Below are 13,094 nucleotides of genomic sequence, written 5' to 3'. Positions count from 1 at the left end.
CGGGACACAGTCGCGGTCCTGCGGGCTGAGGAGCGACGGAAACTTCACTGCCGAAACATGTCCGACGACGAGCAAGAGCAGACCATAGCCGAGGACCTGGTGGTCACCAAGTACAAGATGGGGGGCGACATCGCCAACCGTAAGTCACTGGGAACCAGCAGCTTGGTGGGGACTGGGAGAGAGGACCTGTTATCCTCGGATTGCTAGCAGGTGCAGCTGATTCTGCTTTAGTTCATGCTAGCTCCTCTGATAGCTGCTGACCAACAAGCTAGCTCAGTCTGTGACCCAGTCCCACCTGTAAAGATCAGCAGTCAGTAGATGTGGACACCTCTGTCTCTCTGACTGACAGCACCAAGCTGAACTACATGTCAGTTTGTCTTTAACAAAGTCTTCATCTGGTAGATACCTGACCTGTCTGCTGCAGGCTGAATGTGTGCTGCACCTGGAAGGATCTAACCTCACTCAGGTGCCAACATCCGTGTGCCCTTTGCTGAACCAGAAGTTTGATACTTCTTGGATTTTTGTCTAAGATGCATTAAGATACATTTTCTTCATTCACCGGTGTAGAAGGCATCAGGAGTCATAGATATGGATGATCACAGTCACTCTGATTTCATTTCACAGGGTCAGTTTGTATTGTAACACAAAATATTTTCAGGAAATACGTCGAAGGAGCTGTTAGTAGATAAAAGAACTACAAAATCCTGTACAGTGAACACACAAACAAATCAATATACATAATTACTTTGATGCCAAAATGGTATACACATCCAGTATTTAGATTTTATTATATTAATACATATATTGTGATATTTTTATTTGTAACATTGCTTGCGGATTATATTAGAGATGGTTCGATGCTGATACCAAGTACTTATCAAATACCTGTGCATTTACAAGAACAACAACTTATATAATATACTTTATCTGATGAATGCTACTAACCCTCTATAGAAGTGACGACTGTAATCATTGTTGTATGACCTGGCTCAGGTTAAAAATATATTTTATCTAAAGATAAATTTATATCTGTGTTGTAAGATTCTAAGCCCCTCAGCTAAGCCTGGCACTGGATGAGCGTTAGGTCAACAAACTGAAATGCATCGTTTCGCTGTTTCTGGTCTCATCACAGCATCTAGAGCACATTCATGTCAGCACCGGCTCTACTTTGTTCTGCTCTTGCATCTCTGTATCGTTTGCTGTTTGTCTCCCCCAGAGGCTCTGCGTCTGGTCATGGGAGCAGCCACGCCTGGGGTGTCTGTTCTCAGCCTCTGTGAGAAGGGGGACGCGTACATCATGGCTGAGACCGGAAAGGTCTTCAAGAAGGAGAAGGATATGAAGAAAGGTGAGTCAAGAGGGTCCAATTTGTCTGAGCTGAGGTGGACTCATCCAGAAGAGCATAGATGCAGTCACTCAGACCATTGCTTGAGTGTTTTGGAAATCCACAGTTTATTGTTACTTTAAATCACAGGTGTTTGACAGTGTAACATTGTGTGATTCCAATGTCACTCCCACCTTCCTTGTTTAGATTTCTTGATAAACGTGTGAATGATTTCCAAATGAAGACTTGGTGGTTCTCTCTTCCTTCTTCTAGGCATTGCCTTTCCCACCAGCGTCTCAGTCAATAACTGTGTTTGCCACTTCTCTCCCCTGAAGAGTGACTCTGAATACACACTAAAAGATGGGGATCTGGTCAAAATGTAGGCACCACGCTCTGCAACAATGTCCCCCCTCTCCCTCCCTCGTGTGTCTTCAGTCAGTGTTTGGTCCTCCCATCTCTCTGTGATGTGATATCTCAGGTCTTCTGTCTGTTTCATCAGTAAAGCTAAGTTCACACTACATGACTTGCTCTCTTGTGATCAGGAATCTTGCAGCTGTTGTGACTTCCCAGCTCACAGCCGTCGGGGGTCACACATAGGGTTGCAAAATTCCGGGAATTTTCAAAGTTGGAAACTTTCCATGGGAATTAACAGGAATATACGGGAATATACGGGAATTAACGGGAATTAACGGGAATAAACTCATAGGCTGATTTGTCATTCTTAACATAGGTCTTTGCACAGTATTTGCAAATGTACACAGCCTTTCCTTCTACATTGGATGGGGTGAAATGCCTCCACACATGAGAAAGTGCACGTGGCATTGTTCTGTAGAATAAGATGAGAAAAAAGTTTGTAAAAAAACACTAATGCAATGCCAGAGATATAAATAGTTAGCCAAACAATTGGAATCGTCTGTAAAAATATTTTCCAATTGATGGATAAATGAATGGAAATAGGCTAGATGAACAGATGAACAATCCTCAATCAGCATGCTAATATATTTTCCCTCTCCTTTACAACCCTAGTCACACACTACACAATCTTTCCCCAGGAGAAGCCTCTTGACTAGTAGGTCTGGTCTCCAAATCACGTTTGATCACTCAAGCACTCATGAGAAGTGTCGTGGTGAATCCTCCTGTTCCTTCTGTTGGAGGAGGTGAAACATTTCAATGGTCATCACAAATGTAAAGAATGCAGAGCGACTCGTGATGCATTTTTCTGTCCCAACCCGATCCAGTTAATTTAAGCCATGTTGAGTTAGTGTTACCCTATCCATTAGATGCATGGTTATTGATCGATTTCAGCCCCCCACTGTGCATGACCCGTACCTTCATCCCCTTAACCCTCTCCTGTGCTCTGATTGGCTGGAATTGTAGCAGACTCCGACATCTGCGATTGTTCTCTAATCGTTCACACGTAGCGATTCCTGGCTGCAGATCGAGCGCTTTTGTCAACGAGTTATGAAACTGAAAACCATGTTCTGTGAACTTTGCTTAATTGCTTGTCTTCCTGTCTGTCCTGTGTGGCAAACGACAAATTTGATGTTTTTAGGTCAGGTGTTTTTCATGTCTTCTGAGTGATATGTTTAATTTGAGTTTTGATGGTCATCCATCTGCCAAATCCCCTTTTATCAGATTTTTCTAATCCGATGCTGTGCTTCGAAAAAGAAAGTCAGCTCATCTCAGTTGTTGTATTGCCACCAATGTCTTTGTCGCCTGTAATGTCCTCTGTGCTACATGTAGATTTTAAGTGTGTGTAATGCTTCATGGGGATGTGGTTACGCACACTAGGTTTGTATGTTTCCTTCATATCCTAACTGTCTGGCCATGTCTGTTCAACTTACTGTCGTCTGAAGTACTGCTCCCTTGAATCACAATTCCTTCACTGTGTTCCAGCTGATGTACGGTCAAAATGAAATTCACCTTGGATTATATCCGCCGTTTAATGATCATAACGGATGATATTGATTTATTTTTGTGTGACCTTCTGTTATGTTCAGTTTTTTATTAGTTTAATTTTCCAAAGTGCAACATAGTTGATATTTTGTCCATTCAAAGTTGATTTGATTGGCCCCTGCATCAACATAATATTGACTGGATAGGAGTTATAAGTGGAATAATTTGACACATGATCAGTTAACTTTTGTTTTAGCGTAACTTCATACTCTATCCTCTTTTCGTCTTATTTTATGTAGAGATCTGGGGGTTCATGTCGATGGCTTCATTGCCAACGTAGCTCACAGCTTTGTTGTTGGAGCCAGTAAGGTAAGTTTATTCTTCTTCTTTTTTTAATATATATATACTTGTGTATTCTTGTTTGAACTCGCTTTTATGTCCTCCTCACTGTTTTATTTCTGCAGGAGAACCCCATCACAGGACGTAAAGCTGACGTAGTCACAGCGGCTCATCTCTGTGCAGAAGCAGCTCTGCGCCTGGTTAAACCCGGTAACAAGGTAGATTTAACCACCTCGGAGTCGTCACAGTCTTCACCAACACAAGCTTGACTAGAAATCAGTAGAACACATACCTCCGCCGAGCAATCCTTCACATGAACCTAGTTCTTGTTCTAAAAGAAAAAAAGGACCTGGCCTGCCCCATCCCTCCAGCAAGTTTATTAGAAATCTGTTTAGTATTTTTTGCAGAGATGACAAACTACAGTGGCTTTTGATGGGTCTTAAAACTCGGGCAATGTGTGTTTGTTTGTTGAAATCCTCTTTTTGAGCAGATCTGTCATGTAATACACTGCAGCTCATCCAGTGTTTTGGATATGGTTTCAAATACAAGCCAGAATGAGTCTTTCTTTAGTCTGCATGCTCGATCTTAGGTTCTTGTATTTTAATTGGTCAGTTAAATCTACGTTTTGCTTGTTGACTTAATGATATTTTTTTCTTTGTCAGAACACTCAGGTGACAGAAGCCTGGAATAAGATTGCTCAGTCGTTCAAATGCTCACCTATTGAGGGTAAGTGAATGTTAAAAATTTGTCTCCCTCTTTGAAAATCTTGAGTTAATGTTTGAATTAGGCTTTTCCCTAATGTTACTTCTTGAATCTCAATGGATGTGTTTACTTAATAGGAAGATAAATGATGACTGTAACACTTTACAGGTATGTCTGTTCACTTTCCCCAATTTTGATTACATTTTTTCTCTGCCTGCCTTTGTGTTTTCAAAGGGATGCTGTCTCATCAGCTGAAACAACATGTCATTGATGGAGAGAAGACCATAATCCAAAATCCGTCAGACCAGCAAAGGTACATTGAGTCACATTTCAGTCAAGGAGGAGAAATCTAAAGCATTCTGTGGGTGTTATGAATTGTAATAAATGCTAAAACTCAGTTTATAATTTGAATTGCTTTTATTGACAAAGTGCTTTTTATGAATTTTCAGGAAAGACCACGAGAAGGCGGAGTTTGAGGTACATGAAGTTTTTGCTGTTGACGTTTTGATCAGCACTGGAGAAGGGAAGGTCAGTGTCCCCTTGTTTCTTTTTGCCTGTGCTGTTGAAAGTGCATATTTCCTCTGTAGCCAAAAAGTTCTTTGGTGTAAAGAATTGACATTTATTGTTTTTACTGTCTTGTTATTTACATCCAGGCCAGAGATGGAGGTCTGAGGACCACCATTTACAAGCGGGACCCCAGTAAGCAGTACGGCTTGAAGATGAAAACCTCCCGAACGTTTTTCAGTGAAGTGGAAAGACGCTTTGATGCCATGCCTTTCACTCTCCGGTACGAACACCGCACTTATCCATTTTCAGACTTGACCTGCAGTCCTCAACGTGTATGACTGATCTAATCTGGAAGCTGTCACTCTGACATTTGCCTTCACACATGAACTTTCTCCAGAGAAAGTATGGAATATCACCGGAGTTCAGTGCATGTCTGAACGCAGCTATACCTAATTCACCCCCTCCTGAAGTTTTCTGTAGATTTACAACCGGTGGAACATTTTGGTTTCAAGCTCTTAGTTAATGCCACCATACATTTTCCATCAGGGCATTTGAGGATGAGGCTAAAGCCCGTCTGGGTGTGATGGAGTGTGCCAAACATGAGTTGTTACAGCCCTTCAGTGTACTGCACGAGAAAGAGGGTGAGCCTTTTTTCAACAGCACCTTCCTATTTTACATTATTTGTCCTCTCTTTTTATTCACCACCTCTGTCTTTCTGCGTCTTTTTCTATCAGGAGAGATTGTAGCTCAGTTTAAATTCACAGTGCTGCTCATGGCCAACGGGCCTCACAGAATCACCAACGGACCCTTCAATCCAGAGTCCTACAAGTCAGAGCATGAAGTTCAGGACCCAGAGCTGAGGGTGAGACTGTGAATGACTGGCTCTACCTGCAGCTCCTTCATCACAAACTGAAATTAAAACATTTTATTCTGAAATGTCTCTTCTTTTCCATAGACTTTACTACAGAGCTCTGCAAGCCGTAGAACACAGAAGAAAAAGAAAAAGAAGGTGAGTTGTTATTTGAATCGCTGCTGGAGTGATCCAGAGCTCACAGGCCTCATGTGTGTACCATGAAATCTTGCTGTTTTACCGTTAACCCACTGAAGTGTTTCTTCCAGCTGCAGAACCTACACACTCCTATTTTAAACCAAAATTAGCGAGTATACGCAGGGTTTTCAAACGAGAGTAAAAAAGAGTGACTCCTTATCCCATAGTCAGTAGAGAATTCGATGTCACCAAAGCACTGACAACTGAGGCACTCTCTCCTGTCGCTGTCTTGCCAAATTAGAACATTCACACGGGTGCCAACTTTCCATCACTGATAGCAGGAGCAGGTTAAACTAGTCTTTACTACAGTCATTTGACCTGGGAGCGACTGTAGATTGTATCCATTCCTTTGGCAGACAAAAGCCAAATGTTACGTGTTTTTTTGACCTGTGGAAAAAGGGGTTAACACTACCTCAATTAATTGATCTGTTTCTGATCTTTTTCCACGTCTTACAGGCTTCAAAGACGGCAGAAAATGCAACTGGTCAGCCAGCTGACACCGAAGCAGCAGGATAAATTGTACTAATTACACACTGCCTTTCAACACATGCAAGACCACACAGAGAAGCAAGAGAAGACACAACAAACTGCTCCACACTGTCTGTCAGTCATTCCCCCTAGTGTTAATTACACCAATTAAACTGAGGAATTCATGAAAAATGTTGGTATTGAAGGATCTTGCGTGGACGACATGTTTAACCCTTTGCAGCATTGAAGAAAAACATGATGCATTCTCGCCTAATTTAAACAGGAATTAAAGACTATTTGCAAATCATTTAGAATTGACATGTTGCCAAATGATAAATGTGTAAATTGAGCCAGGTTTTGTAAATTTAAAAATGTCTTGGTTCTCTTCATGTTTGAACTATTTGCAGAAGACATTTAGTTTTCAGTAAAACCGAAGCTTCCCCAGTGTTTTTATGGGAGTTTGTGTTATTGACACCAAACTGAGTAAAAGGTTAGTTAATAGATAATGGTGTCATATTTGTTATCTCATTGTCAAGACATCTGTTTGTCTGAGTTCACGAGGGACTCACTGTTTCTTCAATGTGACATTTCAACTGAAGTACTGCATGTGCTTTTCCATTGGCAACAAAGTTATTTTTATTTGTATGTTTTTCAAACAATAATTTAAAATTATACTTGATCTTATGTTTTATTGGAGGTTAAACGATTCACATACTTTTGTGTGTGAATCAGTAAGGATGATATTACATTGTTAAAGACCAAAAGCATTTCATATGTGTCTTAATCTAAATTTGTCTTGATCACACCATGCAGTAAAGGGTTGAATCGTGAATTTGTCCCGATGATGAACAACGGCAACTCCATAAATGTAACTCAACATTGAAAAGGAATGTATTACACAAGTTTGTTTTGCTACAGAGTTAGTTGTAGTGAGGGATTACATTTACCCTTCTATCATCATGACCTGATGACATGTTTTGATGAAACTAAAAGTTTTAGTCACTAGATGTTTTTAAGGTAATAACCCGAGCAGAAGACTAGAATATTTAACTGTAAAAAAAACACACACACACACACACACAATTGTCATGATTTTTGACTTACAGGAATAATATGCTACGTTTACTGCCATTTCCCTTTAACTTTATGAAAAGGTAGAAACCTTCAAGTTCCAGTTTTGAGAGCCTTTTCTATTTGTGATACATCATTCATATTGTGACACCTGAGAACAGAAGCTAAGCTGGACCAGTGACAAATCCTCTAAGGTCGGAGCTTCATCTAAAGAACAGTGACTGTGTTGAGTTGGGTTTGTCAACAGTTCAAGGTGTCAAGAAAAGTGAAATTCTGCTTTGTTTGGTCAGTGGTTGATGGAACTTTACATCGAATGAAATAAAAACATTTTCATAGGTTGTTTGTTTTCTGTGAAGGTCTTTGTCAAAATCTAGAATACTTGAACCAAAATATCAAGACTGCTTCCTTTTTATGTTCAAACAATAAGGATTTAAGATTTAAAATGTAATGGAGAACAGTATCTGTAAGCGAGTTATGGGGACAGTGAAGGTAGAAGAAAAACAAACTCCTGGACCAGCAGACAATCATTGTACAAAGAAGAGCGGGATGTGAAGATAATGGTTTGTCCAAAATATTTTAATGATGTAAATATTTGGAAATATGTTTTATCTTATCTTATATAAATATTACAAGTAAGATAACATCTACCTGTGTATGTCTTTCTGAATATAGATACAGGATTCATGGCTCTGATCAATTAACACAGTGTTGGAGTTAAACACATCAGTGTGAATGGTTTAGTGTGCTAGTGCTCACAACAACACAACACAGCAACACAAGACAATTTTTCTTAGTTTTTTTACAATTGGTTTTATTTATGTATTAATTATGACAATAATACAATAATAGTAACATTAAATAACCTTGTCATCAGTTAGTTTTTCATAGTTATTTTAACTGTTTTGCTGATGATACATGTAAAAATCAAACCCTAACCCTATATTTTTATTAGAATGATTTGTGCATTACACATAACATTCTGCAGGATTTGTATTGTGTGCATTATACTGCATTCCACACTAGGCAATGAATGACAATATGTTATGTCATGCATTACATATTATTTGTTCTGTTTCCTCCTACAATTTTGGTCGCAAATACAAATACACAAGCTTTTTGCGTATTTTGTGTAACTATAGGAAAAGTGATCAGATGTCAAGCTAAAAATAAGACATTATGGTATTTTTAATGCTGTCAAATGTCACAAAGGGTGAATGGGACTAAGGACTAAAAAGGATTATTTTACACACACAGACAAAATCTACTACAAGTGTTTTAAACATAAATAATTAACATTATTCTTAAAATATTATTATTATAAATGTAAATCGAATGTAGTCATGAAAGTATCTTAATGAGTTAGAGTAAATTTACTCAAGTAAATTATTGTGAAAACTTCCTTCATCAGTTGGTGTTTTCATCACCATAGCAACCAGATGCAAAAATTTGACTTTGAAGTTGATTTGAATTTGAATTCCATCATAATTCCACTGGGTTTGGGACAACAGGAAGAATCTGAATGGATACCTTCGACAGGAGACCTCTGATTGGCTGTTGTCTTTTTGACTCTGCCTCTGATGCTGCTGAAGCTTAAGGCAGTTTCTTATTGCACTCTGACCTTGTGTGAGGTAAGTCATGTCTCCCTCTGTATTTATCCAGCATGCTAACCTCTACAATTCAGGTTTATAATTCAAGTTTGAAATGATGCTACAGTAAAATATGAAGCTGCTGTTGTTACCTGCTGCTGTTTAATGCTGATAATGTGCTGGTTTCTGTGGTGGTTGTTGTGACATGTATTTATTCAAATGGGATAAACCCATTGAGTTGCACCAACTGGTTTTCAAAAGGATGGTTGCTTTCATAACAAATGTGGGAACATTGTTGACGGCTCATTATGTTTTCTGCTGCTTATATTGATTCCTGGGATATTGATGTCATTTAATGTTGCTCTTTAAATAAATTACTATTGAAAGCGTGATGCTAACTCTAACTACAGTATTTAAGGCTCAAATGAGCTGTATAAGGATTCATTAAGCAACGTTTGTCAGTTTGCTTTGATGTCACAGTGTCAGTGATGTTTGAATCCTTTGATGTCTTAGATGTAAAGTTGAAAGATTTATACAATTTGAAGAGAGAAAAGAGTGTTTTTGACCGGAACTGACCTATAAGTCTAGTATAGCGATAGCACCACCCACTGCCAAAGGAGGTAAGCCTCGTTTTAAAACTAAATTCACTCTAGATAAAGTTTTCACTATGGGATCTAACTTTGTGGGGTGGACCGTTATGTGTGTTTAGTTTTTACATATATTGGTACTTTTACTTGCATGCAAATGGGAGATAACACTTTATTTCAAAACATTTCTTCAGGTAACATTTCACTTCAGAACTTTTACTTTTACTTGAGCGGCCAATACGCTCGTCTGCCCATTTGAACTACATTTCCCATGATTCACGTGTGATAGCTGACGCCCCATTCCTTATAAATACCGCCCTCCTCCTTCGTCACATCCTCTTTCCATGCTCTCCTCGCTTCGAGGTACGCAGCAACATTTCTCCTCTGATACAATCCAAACGAATCTCTACTTTTTATTAATCATCCGCAGTTCTTACTAATCTTCTTGTGTTTATCTCCACAGAATCTTCTCCACACGATGAGAGCTAAGGTAAGATGGAGTTTGTAGTTTGTTGGTTTCCTTTTCCCGCTGCAGTCGACCCTGCTAGCTAACAAGCTAACATATCTAAGAACCCTGCTGTTACCTCGTTAACTTTACTCTTCTCTTTACATGTCTGCTCAGTCTCTCCTCCAGTGTTTTAACATCAGTATTTATATTAGCGTCAGCAGCTAACAGTACTATACCATGTGCTGAGTAATGCTAATGCTACCACAGGCCCTCGGTGCTGCACGCTGCGGTGTCTGCAGCGCTGCGCCCTTTATCACATGCAGCTACTTCCATCGTCCATGTTTTGTGGATATTAACAAACAGGCCTTCTATTACTGATGTAAGATCGATGTGCTGCTTCTGTCTGCAGCACAGTCACATGCTGTGTCTGTGGGAGGGGGACACATGGTTTGCATCTTGATTTCACATTAATACTTGTCTCTTTTTGTCTTCTAGTGGAGGAAGAAGCGTATGCGCAGGTAAGAATCAATGATCCACTCAGTTATGTTGACAACCTCGTTTCTAGTCATTTTTATGATATTTGAAAAGTACTCGGCCTGATTAGGAATATCTCATTGATCATCCCGATAGACAATCTTTGGTTGAACATTTTATGTTGCTCTCAACATCACCATCTTGACCAATCCAATATAGTGTTATACTGGCTACAGCTGGAATTTACACTAATATAATGACTGCTCTACAGTAGCAGTAGTATTATAGTTTAGTTCTAGTGCTGTGTTAAAACTCACTGGTGCCATCAGTTTTATTCCTTTAACTAAGATGAACAGTTGATTGGACATTACATGTGTATGACATGTGCTTTAATGTCTGTCCTGTACTGGAAAAGGAAGGCAGGATCATACGAGCATGGCCTTAGTCTGACTGATTAAGAGGCTCGCATTATGTTCATTAAATGATTAATAATTAAGCAGCCTGCATTTGGTTCATCAATTAGCTTCAGTTTGAGAAAAGGTCTTAACACAATTTGTCTACAGTTAAATATATAGCTTGTCATCAGTGTGATACAGAAGCTTTGTCTAAATTAATGCACATCTTTCCAATCACAACTTGTATTTGCAATAATTACTCAGTTGGGATTCAGCCTACATTATCAGATTATAGCTGCCAACATGTAAAAGTATAAAGGACCTGTGATGTGCTGTCCTGATGTGCTCTACAATGGACTAGGGTTGGGTTCCAGGAAACCTTTGTACATTGTGCTGACTGCTGTGCTTTCTTTTCACCAGACTGAAGCGTAAAAGGAGGAAGATGAGGCAGAGGTCTAAGTAAGCCCTCATCGCTGCAGCTGTGATCCCGTCCGAGCCCCTCCAGACGACTGACACGTGTGGACTGTGGAGCTGCAACCAGTGACGCAAGGCCCAACCCTGTTTTCAGAGGACAGCACCACTCATGGATGTCTGACTGGAAGACGGCAAAGACGCTGGACCGGTTTTGCAACATCAGAACGGCAGCTGCAATGTTCATGGACCATTACACATACTGTTTGCCAACAACTGTCATGTGGTGTTTTGAACAATAAATCAACACTGTTTAAAAGTTTACCCTGTTTCAGCCTATTATCTTTAATATTACTATCACTTTAGGTTCTTTAAACAAAGTAGAGGGAAGTGTTCTAAGCTTTAGCTCACATTTTAGTGTCAATGTAAGTATTTACTAAACCTCATTACGATTTGTGCTGAGCAGAGATGACAGGTTATGTTTGGTCGAATCCTGAAGCACTGATTGTTAGACTGCACAAATCACATCTAGCTATGCAGGGAACATAAATCACAGTTGTCTCCTAATGGTGCAGGATTCTGCATTAAAGCAAAGCTCAGCACTGCATGGGTGGATCAATAACCATTTGGTTTGAGGGATGTTGGACATCACATGTTGCAGACGCCACACCCATTCTGCTGTCATCCTAGCTTCAGTAATTTACCAAGACCAACACTCGGGATGTCTAAGTTTAGGACTTTTCTAACAAACCAATTTTTATTAGGGTCCTTAATAGCAACCGCATAAGCGTTAGGTATTTTCACTGGTCCACTACATAAACAAAAGCATTATAATAAACCTGTAGCTTAGGTTTTCTTAACTGAAAATAAGAGTTGGGTGCCAGACGGGGCTTCAACTGTCAAAAATGACAACCAGTAAATAAGCAAATTAAACCAGATAGCTTATTTACCTAACTACAGAAGGCATCAAAGAAAAATAAATTGCAATCAATTTGGTTAATCAATATATATTCAATTAAGTTTTGCAATCAAGTTAACATTCAAATCAAATGGGTATGATTAAACATAACTCATTGACCAAATTTCCAGTAGTAAATGGCAAACAAATTCATTTCCAAATCAGAACAATTAACCGTCAATTAAATAAACATATGAAAGAAGCTTCCATTAAGAGTTCATGATGAGTATAGTTCGAGGTCAGATCTAGTGAGAGATTGTGTGTGTGGGGAGAGTGGTTAGGAAAAAAACAGTTTGTATATAATATGCCATTAAGTTCGTAATTCGATTTGTAAAGAGGGATGTGGTTGATACAAACAAACCGCTCATTAAATAATTCAACGAAATAGAGAAGAGAAATAAATCTAACACTCTTAGCATATTAGGTAAAACACTAGAATGTAAAAAAGATTTTACATTCTACTAAAATCCATGAAACCTTCCATTTTGTAAAAGTACCAATAAATGTAAAAGCTAATCACACATAACAGTCCATCCCATCAAGTTAGACCCCATAGGGAAAATGTTATCTAAATTGAATTTAGTTTTAAAACGAGGCTTACCTCCTTTTGGCAGTAGGTGGTGCTATCGCTATCACTATACCAGACTAATATATCAGTTCAGGTCAAAAACACTCTTTTCTCTCTTCAGATCGTATAAATCTTTCATCTTTACATCTAAGTCATCAAAAGATTCTAACATCAGTGACACTGGGACATTAAAGCAAGGCTTGCGTAGATCAGTCACCTGTGAAGACCAGCATCTTTTACCCCTGAACCAGCGCAGAGAACTGCGCTCCCTGGGCCGCAGGGATGAGCCAGCCCCACGCCACTACGCTGCCATGG

The 13,094-nt window shown here is 39.3% G+C and overlaps 1 protein-coding gene and 1 long non-coding RNA gene across 2 annotated transcripts; both read left to right on the top strand.

Moving 5' to 3' along the window:
- Window positions 1-7,691, top strand: pa2g4a (proliferation-associated 2G4, a). The gene is made up of 13 exons (XM_061069040.1): window positions 1-139; window positions 1,217-1,345; window positions 1,595-1,700; window positions 3,517-3,586; window positions 3,682-3,774; window positions 4,219-4,282; window positions 4,493-4,571; window positions 4,708-4,786; window positions 4,912-5,045; window positions 5,312-5,406; window positions 5,500-5,627; window positions 5,721-5,774; window positions 6,270-7,691. Exons 1-13 carry the CDS (start codon window positions 58-60, stop codon window positions 6,327-6,329), a joined length of 1,173 nt encoding a protein of 390 aa, XP_060925023.1. The 5' UTR covers window positions 1-57; the 3' UTR covers window positions 6,330-7,691.
- Window positions 7,692-9,845: 2,154 nt separating this feature from the next.
- LOC132999681 (uncharacterized) lies at window positions 9,846-11,577 on the top strand. Its single transcript, XR_009678158.1, has 4 exons — window positions 9,846-9,888; window positions 9,989-10,015; window positions 10,469-10,491; window positions 11,263-11,577. It is a non-coding gene; the product is annotated as an uncharacterized LOC132999681 (long non-coding RNA).
- The last annotated feature ends 1,517 nt before the right edge of the window (window positions 11,578-13,094 follow it).

The sequence above is a fragment of the Limanda limanda genome, chromosome 4 (assembly GCF_963576545.1).
Source record: "Limanda limanda chromosome 4, fLimLim1.1, whole genome shotgun sequence".
In the NCBI taxonomy this organism is placed as follows: domain Eukaryota; kingdom Metazoa; phylum Chordata; class Actinopteri; order Pleuronectiformes; family Pleuronectidae; genus Limanda; species Limanda limanda.
The sequence above is the reverse complement of the archived record's forward strand: the minus strand, read 5'-3'. Positions and strand labels throughout refer to the sequence as shown.

Bases quoted from the DNA above. Each gene is read 5' to 3' on its own strand.
- pa2g4a (XM_061069040.1), top strand. From the start codon at position 58: ATGTCCGACGACGAGCAAGAGCAGACCATAGCCGAGGACCTGGTGGTC. The intron at 140-1,216 runs GTAAGTCACTGG...TGTCTCCCCCAG, and splicing joins GGGGGGCGACATCGCCAACC to AGGCTCTGCGTCTGGTCATG. The intron at 5,628-5,720 runs GTGAGACTGTGA...TCTTTTCCATAG, and splicing joins TTCAGGACCCAGAGCTGAGG to ACTTTACTACAGAGCTCTGC.